This window comes from Porites lutea, chromosome 8 (assembly GCF_958299795.1).
Source record: "Porites lutea chromosome 8, jaPorLute2.1, whole genome shotgun sequence".
Lineage (NCBI taxonomy): Eukaryota > Metazoa > Cnidaria > Anthozoa > Scleractinia > Poritidae > Porites > Porites lutea.
In genome coordinates, this window is record NC_133208.1 from 28,907,591 (window position 1) to 28,925,851 (window position 18,261).

At 39.3% G+C, this 18,261-nt stretch overlaps 2 protein-coding genes across 2 annotated transcripts; both read left to right on the forward strand.

Annotated features, from left to right (window-relative positions):
* Nucleotides 1-267: 267 nt before the first annotated feature.
* LOC140946254 (uncharacterized) lies at nucleotides 268-12,952 on the forward strand. The gene is made up of 6 exons (XM_073395347.1): nucleotides 268-654; nucleotides 5,246-5,893; nucleotides 7,857-8,129; nucleotides 8,663-8,776; nucleotides 9,745-10,052; nucleotides 11,280-12,952. Exons 1-6 carry the CDS (start codon nucleotides 360-362, stop codon nucleotides 11,427-11,429), a joined length of 1,788 nt encoding a protein of 595 aa, XP_073251448.1. The 5' UTR covers nucleotides 268-359; the 3' UTR covers nucleotides 11,430-12,952.
* A 1,329-nt stretch (nucleotides 12,953-14,281) lies between these two features.
* LOC140946262 (melatonin receptor type 1A-like) lies at nucleotides 14,282-16,498 on the forward strand. The gene has a single exon (XM_073395355.1). The coding sequence runs from the start codon at nucleotides 14,338-14,340 to the stop codon at nucleotides 15,487-15,489; it is 1,152 nt and encodes a 383-aa protein (XP_073251456.1). The 5' UTR covers nucleotides 14,282-14,337; the 3' UTR covers nucleotides 15,490-16,498.
* Nucleotides 16,499-18,261: the final 1,763 nt, after the last annotated feature.

Consider the following 18,261-nt stretch of genomic DNA (forward strand, 5'->3'; position numbering starts at 1 on the left):
TAACCGTGGAGGACTCGTCCTCTCCCTACCACCACCACCGTCACCATCCCACCCCAGCCCCCTAAAAAAAACACGTTTGTTCACCGCAATAGAGGCCGCGCGTGCCGATTGGCTTCCTAGATTTTGTTTTGTTTTTATGACACGTAATTAAACACCACTCCATCGTATAAAGGTTTCCTTTCGTGACATATGTGTGCTGTTCAGGTCAACAAGAATCAGTACGTGTACATACGAAAACAAAAATATTCCGTTTAATGAATACACTTGTTTATACCAGGATCAAATTTTTGGCTTTTTTCCACTGAGTCCGTCTTCCTGTATCTCTGAGGGAATTGGAAAACGATTTGAACTTGGCAGAAATGGATTCCTCGAACTCTTCGAAATCTCGGCGAGTACATGATTGTCTTCCATCCATTCAGCCATCTTTTCTGTCTGTGATGCTACTTTTTGCTTGCGGATGTCTCTGGGTGAAGAATGAAACAACTAACGAGCGACTAGCTGTCCTTGAAAATCGCGTTAACATGTTTCCTCTGGAAATCATTGTTAAGACTGGCAGCTCGCTGGAACACCATAAAATAACGACACTTATGCCAACAGAAGAATCCGCCAGACATCTTTTAAACAAGTTGAAGACAACTACGGCTGATAATGAAAGTAAGTTTGATCGACCATAGTCAGTTTATGTTCAGGGTTAAACGAGTTCAATTGATACAATGGGCATTTTACTCGAGTTTCAAAACTCGATCGTGTAATTTAGATTCCATTGCTTTATCAGGATATTTCAAATATAAACTGATTATAAGATAGTACGAAAGTACGAATGGCTTAATTTATATCAGCTTCATCGTAACTTCAGAAGCTTTTCAGAGAATGCAACGAGGGTAGAAATGCGACTGACAGAAAAGTTTAGAGAATGGCTTAGGAAGGCCCTGATTTGCCACGGGTGAATATTCCTCGTAAACTGAAACTGCTTAAGCTCAGAGAGCAGTCAGAGGTCGATCAATTAAGAGCCATTGTCAGAGGAAACCGGGCGGTGCCAAAAGATTGGGGTCAGCCGATTTCCTTTAATTTATATTTTCAGCATTTAAAACCAAGCTGATACGATTAACCTTGGTGTCATTAACAAGATTTTCCGGCTTTTCACTCCCGAGATTGACCACCCCCCTAGTTTTTGGCCAAGGGAAGCCCTAAAAACCACCAAAAACAATGGCAATTTCTCGGGTCTAAAACAATTTTTCCTTAAGGAATTAGTGCACAGATTTTTTTCTGAGGCTAAAGTACTGTAAATTAAACGTTTTGGATGCATAAAATCAAATTTTTAGAGTAACGGTAATTTTGCCCAAGGGTTTTAACCCGGGTATGTTGCGTGACTGTTACAGGACAGCGAATTTCGGCGATTTTCTAAGCCCATTTTCTTGAAAGTGCGGCTGTTTATTTGTTAAATAATTCCATTTTACAATAGTCTATACCCTTCTAAGTCAAAAGAAAAAAAGTATTGATTGGTTCAAGAAACTCTTTTCACAGGAAGCCTATTTTCGTGAACGTGATTTTGCGGTATTTTGCATAAAGCATGTAACCTTGCTTTTTGGCAATGGCCTTTAAATTGTAACTTTAGACGGCTGAAAACTTCATCACCCGTATAAAAAAAATAATAATTTGGAAAGGATACTGCAATGAAAAGAAATCAACCTTACTTTGGAACAGCGGAAACCGTTGCAGTCGTACATGTATGATACAAATTATAAAGCAGACGTATTAATTATAATTAATTATAAAGAAATGAATGGACGATTTTTAAATTGTCTGTGCGACGAATTTTCAGTCATATAAAGTTTCAGGAGAATATTTTTTACTTGGATTTTGCAGAAAATTTTTGTTTGCCAAAATATGAAATTAAGAAATTAATAAACGACTTACACGTATAATTGTAGCTGCGTAATTTGAGATCGAGCAACATCTATATGTCTCGCGCGCTGCTGGGTTATCAGGTTTCATTTACGACTAGCCGAAATTTGCGTACTTTCGTTGTACCACACTTGCTTTAAAATATGAACTGTTCGTTCGCTTCACAAGAGTCACCTTGTAGTTCTTACGGATCTAATACAAATGTTCTGCCGCTGGATGCTTGTAAAGAAGACATAACACCACACTTACTGGGACTTGGTGTGAGTAGCAAGAGAGGATGGCGATCCGAAGGAATAGAAATCACTGAGAAGGAGCTCATCTTGAACAGAGCAGGACACTTCGATTTATCTCAAGACAGCGTAGCAGCCATGACCATCTGTCCTAAACACAGAAGAGACCTGACAGTCGACTGGAGAGGTCGTAAAAGTTCGACATGTTGCTATCCATCGCACAAAGGTCAACGCAAGCAAGTCAAGGACTCACGCCGTGTCAATTACGCAATGTCCAAGGAAATCTTTGCTTTACACAATGCTGCTGTCCCAGTTGGGTCCAGTGACTGGCTCTTATTACTTTAAAATCCTTTTGTCGATGCTACCTGGTAAATTACGTTTTCCATAAATATCACGAAAGACTCTAGGCTCTTGGCGTATCGAGTATGACTATTGTAGTGGAAGCGCTGGCATCAAGTTGCAAATTTGAAAGCGCTACTATATCAACAGAAACGCGGGGGGTGGGGGTAAATTTTTTTGGATGTGCCATAAATCAAACAAGGGTGATCCATCCTCGGAGACCCAGGGGCAGTCAGTCGGGTCGGGAGAAAAGGCGTGACGAAAGTTTTCAAGCACAGACTGACTGCCCCTGGGTCTCCGAGGACGGGGTGAGCAAGCAAGATACTTTTATTCAGAACGGAAGCTAGCCTGCGAAGCGCAGACGTATTTCCGGTCGTCGCTTCTCTCCCTCCGAAAAATAACGGAGAGAGAGAAGCGACGACCGGAAATACGTCTGCGCTTCGCATGCTAAACGGAAGCCTTTTTTGCCACAAAAAGTCTTTTCAAGTGTTGTCGTGACAGAAGCTACAGCGTGACACGCCTACCTGAACAGGAACTATAAACTACAACTGTAAACGTTTTTCAGATTATTTTAGAACAGGAAAATTAATTCAAATAAGAAGTAATCATTCATCTCGCGCTATTTTCTTAAAATGTTTTTAAGTGCTAGTATTTTTCCACTTCACTGATGACAATATTGAAACTCAATGTATAAAATTTAGCTGTCCCAGAAACTATGTATGAAATTCGATTTTGAGGGGTTGGAGTAAGAGTTACATTTTTAATCTTTATGTATTTCATTTGTATTAGCTATTTGTGTAAATTGTCGTAAAGAGCATTACAGACTACGCCATGTAAAAGACTCTGAAAGAGGAAGGGGCGATCAGCAGGTTGTGTATTTGCTTTCTTTAGTCACGCAATTTAAGCTAGGCATCTGAAACACTTAACAACAGGTTTAAATATTTAAAAACCTATCCAAGACTGTAAAAGAAAACAAAAGAAGAACAACCGAAAAACCGTGAAAGAAACGTGAATGGGAAAACTCAGGGGGGGGGGGAGGGAATTTGGAAAAAAAAGTATCATTTGCTGGGAAGCTAGGAACTGAGAACGAAAAAGCGATAGATAGCATTGCCAACGTTAATGCCTCTTTTTTCAGTTTGAAAATAGATGGAGTTAGATGGACTGGCTATCCCCACTCTAACGTTTTTTGCGACCTGCCAGCTTGATGCAGTCCAACCAGTACCACTCTACAACGGCCACTTTTTGAAGGGGCGTTGTAAAGAGTGGCCTTTATGGGGGAGGGGGAAGGGTGTAATGTGACACCAAGATTTTTATTTTGGAGAGAGGGGAGAACATTTTCACTTTCATAAATGCTTGCTCTAACATATTATTACGTAACAAATCTATCAATTAAAAAACAAATTATTAAAACAAAAATTATAACAAAATAAAGCGACTAAGCTATAGTGAGTACATCAGTGTATAGATCGCTTTCAGTTGAAACTTCTATTTGTGTAGATATCGTGACTAGTAAAGTACAATAAAAAAGATGCGGCAAATCGACGTTTGCTGTTTGCCGTGATTCTAATTAATCTCTCTAATGTAAGGACGAGGGGTAGGCTCTAGTACCGGGAAAGGTTTGAATGCAATAGAGAGAAGAAGTCGTTACGTCACGTTGCCATGGTATCAAAATTTTTGGATGACAACAAACCGAAAATTCGGTTTCAAGTTTTAGTCTGTTTGCAACTTTTAGTGGTTTTTACTGGTTAAGGAGTCCTGTAACTCCCTTTTCTGTGGCTCCATTCTCGGTAACAACGTAACAGAAAAATTATGGAAATGTAGTTAATATCCCTTTTATCGCACTGACAGTCTCAAGTGGCTGGTGATGAAGATCTATTTGAACTACCATAGCAGAATGAAGATCAGGGCGCTCTGGTAACATCTAATGCAGAACAAGAGATGGTTTCATCATCATCACAATCATCCCAACAAAGTATCCCAGAAGAAGAAATCAGTATCTGGTCCGACGAAGTAGAGGAACAGCAACAGAGAAGGCAGCTACTGAACAATACCATTAGCAGTTTATCTGGAGAAATTACTGTTAAACTAAAGATATGATTTTAAGCACCCAAAACGTTTGCTATTAGGTGATTTAGCTTCAGAAAAAAAACTGTGCACTCATTCCTTAAGGATAAATTGTCTTAGACCCGAGAAATTGCCATTGTTTTTGGTAGTTTTTAGGGTTTCCTTTGGCCAAAAACTAGGGGGGTGGTCAATCTCGGGAGTGAAACGTCGGGAAATCTTCTTAATGTCACCAAAGTTAATCTTATCAGCTTGGTTTTAAATGCTGAAAAAATAAAGGAAATCGGCTGGCCCCAATCTTTTGGCACCGCCCGGTTTTCTCTGACAATGACTCTTAACTAACTAATTAAATTTAAAGTACTGTTTAAATAACGAGCAGGAGAGTATGACTCGAGCTTTTAAACCTGATAGTACACGACAGCAATTTGTTTTGAAAGGCTTCAAATTCTCTGATATGGATCAACTTATACTTGCTCACTAATATTTAGGTTTGGGATTATTTTGGTCTAAAAAATGGACATTAAGTTTAGTCTTGTCTTTATCAGAGTATAACTGGCCCTCATTAAACATTAATTTCTTTTGTTTTTTCTTTATGAATTAAAATTATGAGTTTTTGAAACATATTTTTGGGATCAAATGCAGATCGGAGTTTTAAATGATTTCTGAACCTTAAAGCATAAAAATCAATAGCTTCTTTTCTTCCGATTCAGGGGAATTAAGAGCAGACGCGAAGCCTAGAAACCGGAGAACGGTTTCGAACGTAACTTCAGCTACCATAACCATAAATGAAGTGCGAGAAGAAATCGGCAAACAGTTTGAACAACTTATGCCCACCAAGTACTGTAAGTCAAGTGAGAAGGTATGTCCTGCAGGTCCCCCCGGATACCCTGGTCCCACTGGAGCAAGGGGATCACGTGGCAGGAGAGGACCAAAGGGAAAGAAAGGTCCTCAAGGTCGCATGGGACCTCCTGGAAAATCCGGAAAAACAGGAATGACGGGGCCCGCTGGACCGAGTGGAGAAAAGGGAGACAAAGGAGAACCTGGGCCAAAAGGCATGCCGGGACCACCTGGAAGGCCTGGAGAATCGATATCTGCTCCACAAGTGATGCTGACGCCAGCAGAGCAGACACGAGATGAGGGAGGAAATGCGACTTTCTATTGCACGGTTGGAGGAAATCCTACTCCTAGTGTCGAATGGCGTTTCAAAGGCAAAAAGCTTTTGTCAGGTGCAAAGTATTTGATTAAGAAAGGAGAGTTAATTGTCAAAAACATAAATTACAGCGATGCTGGAAAGTACGCATGTGTCGCGACAAGTATTCTTGGATCGTCTGGGGCCAGTGGAAATTTGACTGTTAGAGGTAAGTAAAAATCTAACGCTATTTTCTAGCAAGAGCACAATTCATTGTCGCAAGAAGCTGCTGTTGGTGCACCCTCGGATATCATTCATTATGGTCAGGGGCAGATTAATACCCTCCTGACTGTGGTCGTCACTATCTTAGTACAATAATTAAAGTAAGTCAGGGGAACAAACGAAAGCAGCACTCCAAATACGAAACGAACAATTAAAGTTAGATGAAATAGGCAAATTGTGATCGTGCCTAAAGCTTTTTCGATGATAGTGTTAAAGATGAAACAACAACAACATGATATTAATTTGAGGAGGACTCGGAAAAAAAAAAAATCCGAGTCCCAGATGGGATTTGAACCCACGACCCTCCGTGATCTAGTCGGATGCTCTAACCACTTGAGCTACTGGAGACTCTATGGTGAGCAAGGGCCAATTTGTGGCCACAAATTGGCGATCTAGATCTAGATCACGGAGGGTCGTGGGTTCAAATCCCATCTGGGAGTCGGATTTTTTTTTTCCGAGTCCTCCTCAAATTAATATCATGTTGTTGTTGTTTCATCTTTAATATACTCACTTTGGAGGTTGGTTGGCCGCATCTTTGATATGCTTTAAGGTGACAGCGCGATGCTGTTAGTGAGTTCTTCACTTCTTGTGTGCCTATCATTACTTGGCTGTGTAGCCGCGTGATGCGGTTCCAGTCGAGACCCACAAATTGGCCCTTGCTCACCATAGGGTCTCCAGTAGCTTAAGTGGTTAGAGCATCCGACTAGATCACGGAGGGTCGTGGGTTCAAATCCCATCTCGGACTCGGATTTTTTTTTTTTTCCGAGTCCTCCTCAAATTAATATCATGTTGATGATAGTGTTGAAACTTAATTGATTACACTGACTCATGAAAATTGAGGCCTCAGCTCTGAATTTAGCCTGAGAAAACAGCTGACATTTCGCGACCGGTTTCCCCGCGAAATGACGTCTGAGAAACGAGACAGTGTAGAAATTCTAAACTGATGCCGGCTGTAACGGAGGGTTGAAATTATTACTGCAATCATCATTATCACCATCATCCTCATCATGTAGACATATTAAATTCTGCAAGCAGAATACTGCAAAGCTGATCGTACTACGTTTAAACTAACTCTGCAAGACCTCAACACGACACCGAAAGAACTCAAAACAGAGCGGGATTGTAGCCATAGACAGCTGTTTCGCCCTCTTTGAGGCTCTGATGAAAAATATCCGCGCACTCTGATTTTAGCCCTGACCCAGAACTCTTAACACCCACAGAATGACGCCATACCACGTGCCTTCTGGGAGGCAAGAGTCCAGGTGTCAAGTTGATGTCTCGCAGAGAAAATAAGGAATTGGCCAAAACCAACCTAAAAACATGGACAAAACCATGCAAGAATTACAGCATATCGGATCTACGGCCCAAAAATACATACGATCAGCATTGCAGTATTCTGCTTGCAGAATTTAATATGTCTACATTGTTATTTTTGCTGATCAGGTCTTTACAGATCCTACGTTCTTCGGCATATTCGTTTGCGGTCCTTTGCAGTCCCTTGTGGTTAATGTTTGTACTTTATGAATTTTTGGGCCGTAGATCTTTTATAGATCCGGTAATTTCTATGGCTACAATCTCGCTCTGTTTTGAGTTCTTTCGGTGTCGTGTTGATGTCTTGCAGAGTTAATTTTCACGTAGCTATAGTACGATCAGCATTGCAGTATTGTACTTGCAGAATTTAATATGTCTACATTATCATTTTTTCTAATCAGGTCTTTACAGATCCTACGTTCTTCGGCATATTCGTTTGCGGTCCTTTGCAGTCCCTTGTGGTTAATGTTTGTACATCATTATCATCATCATCGCCGTCGTCGTCATCATCGTCATCATCATTGTTGTCTTCGTGAGCATGGTTATCATCATTCAGTGTATGATTTTCACTGATTTTCATTTTTTTTTTCGTCTTTCAGGTCTTCCGATCTTTACTAGAGCACCCCCACTGCTGGTCACAAAAATAGAATTCACCTCGATTCAAGAAACCTGCAAGGCAGAAGGGTTTCCAGCTCCCAAGGTAACCTGGGTCAGAGTGATTATGTCTTTTCCAGCTAACAGAACTGAGGTGAAGGCGGGTAACCTCACTATCAGTAACCTACGTCGAGTAGACAGCGGTTTGTACCAATGCATAGCAACAAACAGCATGGGAACAAAAAAGGCCACGATGAACTTGATTGTACAGCAAGGAGGTTTGTACGCCTATTTTATCAGTAACCCGGAAAATCTTCCAACATTGATCAAAATACTCAAAGTATATTTAGTTAAAGATTCACACTACTTTGATTATAACAATTGAAAATTATCTTGAGAGAGTGCATCGAACGACTTCAGTTGTTGATCTTTTTTAAAAGTAGTAATGAAGCTTATTTAGGCCTAGTTCCATGAATTACAAATAAAGATTGTAACCTTTTCTATGCAGTTCTATATGAACGTTTCTACGGTTAAATTAAATTACGGTTAAATTATGTTTTTGCTATTCATAACTGTTTAATCAATAAATCACTAACTAAACTGTTTTGCAATTCTAGATTTTGAGTTGTCGTATATAAATCACCCACTATCGTTCTTGCTGATTGTCCCCCGTTGATGAAACCGTCTGTTAGGTTATTGTATTTATTTTCATCATTTAGTAAGTAAATGAGGGTATTTACCCTGTTCTGTTCATCTGTATATGTCTTTATAACTGCCTTACGGTTTCTGGTTGTCGCGTTCTTGTTTCCAGCCTGCTATTACAGTCCATGCCTTAATGAAGGAACCTGTCATGAAGAAGGCGGAGGAAACTACAGCTGTGAATGTAGAAGTGGCTGGACTGGAAAACGATGTGAAGTTGTAATTGGTAGGTACTTCTATAAAATAATCTTTATGGTCGTTTTGCTTCCACAGCATCCACACAGTTCGCTTTATATAATTATTGATTCCCACCGGCATCGTTGTCTCGCTACAGGCTATCGCTTAAAATTCAGTTGGATAAAAAAAAAAGGGTGGACACGTTACAGAGTTCTTCTCCGTAAGCAGCCCAAACCCCTTTTAAAAATTCACTGGATGGTGTGAAAATGGAAGTGATTCTCGCAGTTGAATAAACAACCTAAACGGTGAAACCCGGGCCTGACCGGACGCAACGCTCGTTATAATCCAGTAAGCTAAATCATGCAAGCCAACTGGAGAGCAGGCCATTGTAGATTCTTCAGTAATATACCCGCCCGATGTAGGAATACATAACATACATACGTTACCTTTATTTATCCTCAGATTTACACGAGCGGAAATGTATGAAATGACTCATATTTTGAACTACGTCTGGTCATCGCAAAGGTCAGGGTTCGATCGATATTCCCAGTCAAGCCTTAATTTTTTCAGTTTCTTTTTCAACCACTTACAATAGGCTGTTGTCCTGCCTAGATTAGCATTATAGCTATTTGCAGCACATCAAGTATTGTAAACTAAATATTATTTTCTTTAATTAAACACATTGTTGTTGTAAGTTTGTTTATTCAACTGTGAGAATCATTTCCACTTTCATATTTTTATCCGGAGTTCACCATATGAGTCATTTCATATATTTCCATTCATGTTAACTGGATCGTACTGGCGAAATGCTACCCCGGGCAAGATTCGCTTAAAATTGATGGAAAGGAATGGCACTTGCAAATGACTTGTAAATAAGTTTCTCCTTAATTTGTGTAAACTGTATATTTTTACTGAAGTCTGCGAAAGAATAGAAAAGTGTATTTTTATAGAGATGTACGTTATACTTGTCAAAGATGATTTGGATTGCCTGATAAATCCGCTTTGCCTTTTCTGTAGCATGTAAAGCTGTAGGGGTAACGGACCCAAAAAAGATACCAGATGCCAGAATGACGGCAAGCACAGTTTACAATTCGGGTTATCAACCGTACTACGGAAGGATCAATACAAAAAGGGGAAGCCGATGGTGTCCAACGAGCACTAGTGACAGGACAGACTATCTTCAAGTTGATATGGGCGCGGTGCATTCTGTTTGTGCAGTGGCCACGCAAACGTTAAACACTGTCGACTATGCCAAAACGTATTACCTACGACTTTCAGTGGATGGATTAACCTGGAACACGTACGAAGAGAACAAGGCGAAAAAGGTAAACTATATGCGTATAACTTAATCACCTTTACTTAGCTTACGTGCAGCTAAACCCAGTCTCCCGCTGTTTCTGACTTTTCTGAGCGGGGCTGGGACGGGGGAGAGGGGAGAGGGGGGAGGGGGGAGGGGGGGTTACGGTACACGGTGCGTGCAGGCCCCAAAGCTGGATAGCGCTCTTCAACGGATCTAGATCGCTATCAAGTGGGTAACTGTATTTAGGGAAACCAATTGTGTTGTCCAGTGGCTAAATGTCTGTTTATCCGGTAGATAGCGTTATCCACCTTTTGAACGATTGAGATCTGATTTTATTTTCTGCTGTTTGAGGCCACACATGCAAAATAAGTAGTCGTATGGACTCATATTGACTTTGAATTTATTTAAATCGAAGGTGACTTCATGAACAATCAAGGACGTGATGCACTCAGTTTAAAAAGAAAGCATGAAAGCAGCGATTTGAAAATAACTAAGAACTCGCCAAACTGGTTAAAACATCTTTAAAATAGTACCTGACGCTATCTTTAAGACTTAAGCTGTGTCCGACAAATCAGTCAAAATTCAAACACTGGGAACTGCCACGAAATTGAGTGAAACATCAAAATGAACCGCTCACAATGGTAAAAGGAAGTATAAATAGCAAAGTAAATAAAAGAGAAGGCAGAGATCACACAGATGGACAAACATGCAGAAGATTGAAGAGGAAGCAATTGTGGTGTTTGAAAACTTGTTAGCCTTGGCACTGGTATTTCAAAAAATTAATTTTTGTTGTTTGCAACGATTGAGATAGTCCTTGGGAGATATATTTGTTTTACAAGAAGCAGTGATTTTGTCATTCAAAAATTGTTTCTCAAATTTCATAGCGAATTATGTCGCGTAATTTGCGTGTTTATAAACAAAGTGAACTAGCCAGCCGTGACACAACCTCCCCTCATTTCCTTTATGAGATAAACAGTGCCGGATCCAGACCTTGAGATGGGGGGGGGGGGGGCGTCATCCAGACCCTTATAAAAGGGGGGGGTGGTCTTCAAAAAATCTTTTTTCGGCCCTTCGGGCCTCAGTTTGCGTAAAAATACGGGGGGGGGGGTGGGCTCCCCGATCCCCTCCCCTGGATCCGCCACTGATAAATACTTATGGGCTATGACATCATCAACTAATGAATTCCACTACAAACAAACGGGATAAAGCATCCCTACTATACTGCTAAGGGCTATTTGTTTTTCACTTGCAGGTTTTCCAAGCAAGTACCGTTGTGAAGAGTGTCGTAAGACAGAAACTCAGTCAAGTGGTGAAAGCAAGATTCGTCAGATTTTTTCCTATAACATATCACAGATGGCCTTGTTTAACTGTTGAAATTTATGTCCTCACACTTGGATATTAAAAATTCGGTTAAGAACCAGTTTTTATTTTTTGTAGGGTCGTCGCACGGGTTTTCTTTTTCCTTTATTAAAATCGTCAAAATCATTTGGCCCTTTCCGTCGGGATGCTCTCACAATTTCGGTAAAGCGTATAACTGTTTGATTGATAGTAGTATTCATTTTAACTTACAGCTGGGCGGACCTCCGCTTTAAGAACTCTTCACGGGGACAAATCCCAATCGCCGACACTTTTTTTCTCCTTCATTTATGAGTAAACAGGCTTTTTCCAAAGAGGCACTAACAGTCCACTTATCTGAGTATCCCTCTGGAGGTTTGAAATCACCAAGGCTTGGCTAGCTCATTTAGTATTTTGAATACAGTACTGGATGGCGTAAAATACAGTAAAACGTAACCCCGCAACTAGGAACCAGCATTTTTCTACGTTAGCCTAAATAGGTTTTTATAAAGGGTAAGCAAAAGTTTAGCCATTTATAGGATCTTATTATTGATTGAAAAATAGATACTTATTTTCTGAAGGCAAAAATACAGTATAGCTAAGAGTATTTAGTGCTTCAGCTTATCTCTCATATAATATCTGCATACCCTTACCTTGCAGTTGGAATGATAAGGCACCTGTCTCCAAACAGGATTCTGAATGTTGACTTATTTGCCCAAGTGTACAACATTTTTCATACATTTTAAGACTGAGAACCTGTCTCAAACTTTAGGCTAAACAGGTTCTTATATAGAGGGGCTTAACTGGCAAATTTTAGCCTAACACTGGTTCTTAAAATCCAAGTTCTAAGTTGCGGGGTTTTATTGTATCTAAAAAGCACAATTTCTTTGAAAGAGCAGTAGCAATAAGGAAAAATAAATATTACTGATTGTAAAGGGATGTTTGGGTAGAGGTGTACCACCGTAAAATCAAACTATGACCTACCCTGGGTAAGATAAAAGTTGCTCATTTCGCTTCCTTGTCTTACGCCCTTCAAGCAGATCCCTTCTTTCGCTCGCGCTCGATTTTTACGTACTCGAGAAAGCCTCTTCATAAATAGAGTAAGATCTTTGTTGAGCATGTGCGGCTCTCTGCTAGGCTTTTGTCGATTGCGCTAGCATAATGTTTAGCATAATTTGGCAGAACGAGCATAATTTTTAGCGCTTTTTAAAGAAAAGCACTGCTAGCACGTTATGAAAAATCGTCCTAATTTCGTACTGAATATACTTCTACTTACTGAATGGTGTTTCTAGAAAGTTTCTTGAGGTAAGACGACTTGTTATAAGTTGCAAGTTTATCTCTGCATAGACGCTGCGCGCTCGTCATGAAGTTGTTAGTGTACCAATAACTCATACAATATTAGATCTGACTAAGAAACGTCTACTCCGTTACATTAGAACCAAAAGAGTGAATGATTTTATTACTTTTAAATGTTTAGATTAGTTTCATTACATTTTATATATATTATAGTATCATTGTTGTTAATTTTATCACTTGACAATTCAGTCTTTACTACAAAGAGTGGAATAAACGATGTTTGTTTGTTTTTTTGTTTGGTCGTTGTCATGTTTCTTGGTTTCAGGCCCCAGTCGTACGACTCAGTAGCGAGCTGCCTGGGATCTAAGATCAAAGATGGCGTCCTCCTCGTCGAACACTTGTGTTTACCCGGTGTTCAGCCTTTATTTCGCTTAAAACCAAGCGGCATAATTTAAATACGAGAAGCATAATTCAGAGAAAAGAGCACAATTCCGGCATAATTTCCATAAACTTTGAGCAATGCCAGGAGCATAATATGCTCGTTTTTCGAGCACAATTGACAAAAGCCTACTCGCTGCTGGGATATGGTTTCGAACCCAGGCTTAATAGCCTTGCGCATGTCATTGCGGGTTCAGTTATGATCATCGGATTATCAATAAAGAATGCTCGCACTGGGAAAATAAGTGAGCAAATACAAAACAAGATGGACACGAAGATTGAAGTTCGGGCTTGGGAAACCTCAAAGGCTTGACGTGATTCAGACAGAGCTTCCTTTTCTCCTCCCCACTCAAGAAGACAAAAGAAGGCTCGGTTCGCAGCAAAAAATAAAATAAACGGACAAACAAACAAACACGGAAGAGATCATTGTGATAGTTATACTGCTGAAAGTAAAAAAATATTTCCGATCAATGTTTATTGATGGTCGTAATGAATAATCAGACAGTCGGTATAGAGTCTAATAATCATTTTATGAACACTTTAATAAGATCTCCAAACGTGATTAATAGAATTAGTTATTAGTTTAGGTTCCTAAGTAACACGTTTAAGGCCATACTTTGCTCGAAAATATGCGTTTTCTTTAATTTGTTTACAGTGAAACCTCGCCTTACGGCCACCTTCTTATTACGCCACCACTTTTTTTGGCCACCTGGCAAAAATCGCCATACATTTTCTTGTAAAAAAAAAACGCTCGTAAATAATACGGCCAAATTTTTTTGGCCCATTGGTGATCGTATTAAAGGGGTTCCACTGTATTAAAAAAAATATGCTGATGTAATTTAACTAGTATTGTAAACGCTGTCAGCCTCTTATTTGACAGGTCTTATCGTCCATTTTAAATCTAAAAATGCCGGATCTGTTTCAATTTAAAACCTATTGAATTTTAATTCCCAGCTATGAATGTACATTAATTGCAGCAGACTGAGTCCTTGGGAAAAGGAGACAGTCGTTCTGGCAGACAGATTGAACATAATAAAAGGTTATACATCTTTTTGACAAGGTTTATCCCTAAAAGTAAAACACGAATGTAAAAAAATCGGACATCGAATCACTTAATCATTTACTTCAATCTAGTATTTCACAATGCTAAGGCTATCAATAGCTTTATTTATAGACGTGGGCAGGACTTGAAATTTAAAATGAAATTTGAATGCAATTATAAATTTTAATTTCCCGAAGATATGTATAACTGCAGGGGATTCAGTGAAAAGTTAGTACTTTGTAAACGCGTTGTTGTGACAGAACGTCTTTTGGCAAACATGTCAAATGTTACGTCGCAAAACGTGTTAGAGATTCGCACCCTAGCGGAACTTCTTTCAAGTCGACAAAACGCTACCGTGGTTGTCGAAGCGTTACTTAGTGTGATTTTAAATATAGCAGCCTTGTTTTTGAACTGCGTCCTGTGCTGGGCGGCTTACAAGAACCATCGTCTTCGACGAATGACAAGTGTTTATGTCCTCGTACTCGCTCTTACCGATCTCCTCACGGCTGGGCTGGTGATGCCGTTTATGTGTGATGTCAGCATTTACGGAGAGTGGAGGTACTCTTGGTTCGCTTGTCAATTCCAAGCATTTTGTTGCGTCGTGTTAGCTTACATCGCTCAACTTATGTTCCCACTGACGGCTATCAATCGCTACGTTCGGGTACTGCGTCCTCGGATTTATTCGAAGCTTTTCGTAAGGAAATATACCTTGCTGTCAATCATCATCGTGTCACTTTGTGCAGTCATTGCTCCGTTGCCTTACCTTCTTAGAGGCCATACTTTCACTTTTCATCCAGGAATGATGATCTGTTTTTATGCCATCGAAAATTCTAGAGAAAAACAATCAATTTATAGAATTGTTTTCTTTACAATCTTACCCATGGTAATCGTCGCTTTTTGCTATTTTCGAATATACAACTCCGTCAAAAAGCACTCAAAAATGGTGCACAACGTCAGAACAGACCTCCGCCGCAACACGAACGATTCTATTGCCATGGAAACTAAAGTCCATCGCCTTGGCAATGTGCCAGATGTGACAGTCACTTCTATATCAAGCAATAGGCTGTCACTTGACGATATTTTGATGACAAAAACATTGTTTGCTATTATTTTTGCTTTCTTTGTATGCTGGACCCCTCTTTATATCATTACAGCTATAGATATAGCGAACGGAGCATTTGATCTTCCTAGGCAAGCATACTTTTTTGCCACGTACCTAGTTGGGCTAAGTAGTATTATCAACCCTCTGATATTCGGATACATGAACGCTACGTTCAGGGAAGAATGCAAAATGCTCATAAAAGCCATGGAATTGAAGAGGCCTCTTCAAGTAAGAGCGGTCGATAATTAAGGTGCGGGAATTTAGAGAGTCAAGATCGCAACACCTACAGAAATGGAGCTGCAGGAAGAACAAAGAATTAAACATTTGTTGAGGGGTCAAAGAGGCATTTAAACGTTTTGAGGCTGTGAAAACAATTCAGACCTCTTCCATGCCCTTTAATGAACACGGAAAGAAGCCAACTGCATGTTGTAACAAAAAGGAGCAAACAGTCATATAAAAAAGCTCTTCAAGCTTCTAGTATAATTTGGACCATTTTGTCAAAATCTTCAGGGGTTCCTGTTCTTTTCCTGCCATAGTAATTTATTTCCCAGTAGGCCGGGCTTTTTGCGTTCTAAGACAAAAATTAAAACTTGCATCAGCCGATTCACTGCACCTATGCGAAAAAGAACCAAACTGTTAAATAAAAGAAAGTCAAACTTTAGGTAAAACGTATACTCAGTTTTAGCTTCATTTGTAAAAAAGTGCACGCCACTCGCTCAGCGGAGAGAGGCGGATTTAGTGATGTTTTTTTTATGCTCTTCCGTCTTAGTCACGTGCTTTTCCTTATTTGTGTAGCTGCTATGGTTTTTAAAACCCCTGCTGGTAACAGGATTTTTAGACTCCCACCGTTCGATTTCTGGCAACGAAGATTAATTACGAGCAAGGATTTGTGGTGAATGTCTACATACATCACCTTGAGTAACAGTGGTCCTTACAAACTTCGTTAAAAGTTTATTCACTTCGATGACAAAATATAGGTTTCTTTTGCACCTTATGATAGGTAATTCAGTCTTTAAATAATTCCTCTTTCCGTTGGTGTATGCGAGGCAAGCTGTTGATATATTTGCATGATAATGAAGACGTGGTTGGAATAAATGAATAAATGCTTTAGATTACAAGACTTCAAGGGGGAATAATTAAGGAAAAATTCTCCTCCGCCAACAGTTCATTGTTATGCTGAAAATATCACTTCATTGTTACTAGAAAAAGGGTGGTGAAAAGTGTCAAAGCAAGTCTTGTAAAAAGAGATACTCAAAATAAATACAGCATAACTGATATCTTTACTTATTCATGATCAGTGTTTAGATATCACCTGTTGTAAATGATGACATAGCGAATATGCAAACGACGAGAAAGAGTTATATTTATTAATTTTGTTTAATGCCTTGCGAAAAGAAGTCGACGTACTACATCATCTTAATCGTGTTTATGTCGTACTGGAGGTAAGTTCAACATACCAGTTAGTGTCAACCTGGAGTTTCTTCTTAAGGTTTTGAACATGGTTCATGATTTGCGATGAGGTGCTAAATGTAAATTACTAATAATCTTTTAACCTGGCTAGAGAAAATATTACCAAAGAAACCATGACTGATATACCATTTGAGTTTACATTTTTAAGCCTGAAATTGTGAAAATCGATGTAACAAACTCCTGTGCGGGTCGAAAGCCTACTCTGACCTATTTTTCGTCTTGAAGCGTTTAAGCTTTTCCGGAACTTCCCTGTGATACTGAGCTGCAACATTTTCATTGTACCGAGAAAAAAATTTTCTTGTTCAGATATAGTATCTTCTTTCTGGCAGTTTTTTGAAAAAACGTTAACTTAAGTTTTTCTCAATTTTGATATACACGCTTGAAAGAGTTTATACTAAACATAAAATTCGATTGAAATATTAGCATCAAGGAATTGTTTGTTGTTAAAAAATAATGGTCGTTATAATTGCTTGCCAATCTCTAGATTGAGGATTTACAAGCTAAGCTAAGAACAAAATTAGAATACATAACAAAACAGCTTTTTGCCACGAGGTTAGCGATGGACCATTATAAATAACCGAAGGTGGGGTGACAATTCCCCCAAAAAAATTCCTGCAAGGGAAACTTGTCTAAAAACAAATCCCGCGAGCGCTGGTACGTAAAAAAAATTCTTACAGAGGAAGCCACATGCATAGCATCTAAGGTTATTAAAAGTATAGGATAAGGGGGGGGGGGGGAACGATAACATAAAACAATGTCTAAAGATAATTAAGGGAATTGAAATTCTTAATTCGGATTTATTTTGTCTTACTCTGTTTACTTTTCTTTTTAAAGAGGCCCGAAAGATTGTCATTCAGGACTTTTCTTATTGGCTTTCCATAAAATACAAAGTCCTCTATGAGTGGTCTTTGTCTATGATCTATTGGTGTGGCGCTCAGTTTTGAAAATGTTTGCGAGATTTACATTTCGGATGGAGAAAGGGATGGCCTCGAAAAAAAGTTAGCAGCAAATGTTTACAAGTAGTATCAAGACAAAGTAATTTTGGGGAACTTGAAAAATGCCTTTACAAAAAAATTTTTAAAAAAGCAATAATAGCAACAAAAATGAACTTCAAAGCAGTTGTGAAGTAAAAGTTTTGAAGAAACTGTTTACAAGAATCAAGTGAAGAAAAAGAAGGAAAGAAGAGTAGCGTGCAGGTGACTGCGAAAATGCCTAAACTCGGTAACAGTTACAATCTGCTAGGGGAAGCGTGCTACGAGACAAGTTTGCCGATTTTTTTTTCTGTTCGTTGAATTACACATATAAATATAAAGATTCTTTTGTGCCTTGAGCAGGTCTTTTCGGTAATAGATCCAGAAGACGTCAAAATGTCTTCGGCTCATGTGCCAAAACAAATTTTAAAAACGCTAAACAGACAAACGGCAAAAAGGAACCAAGTGGTAAACAATAAATGGAGAATACTTCATGGAAAGTGCAGGCGTACGGTATTTACGCCAATCGTTGACGTATCAGAAATCAAACGAGTGAGCGCAGCGAACGAGTGAGATTTCT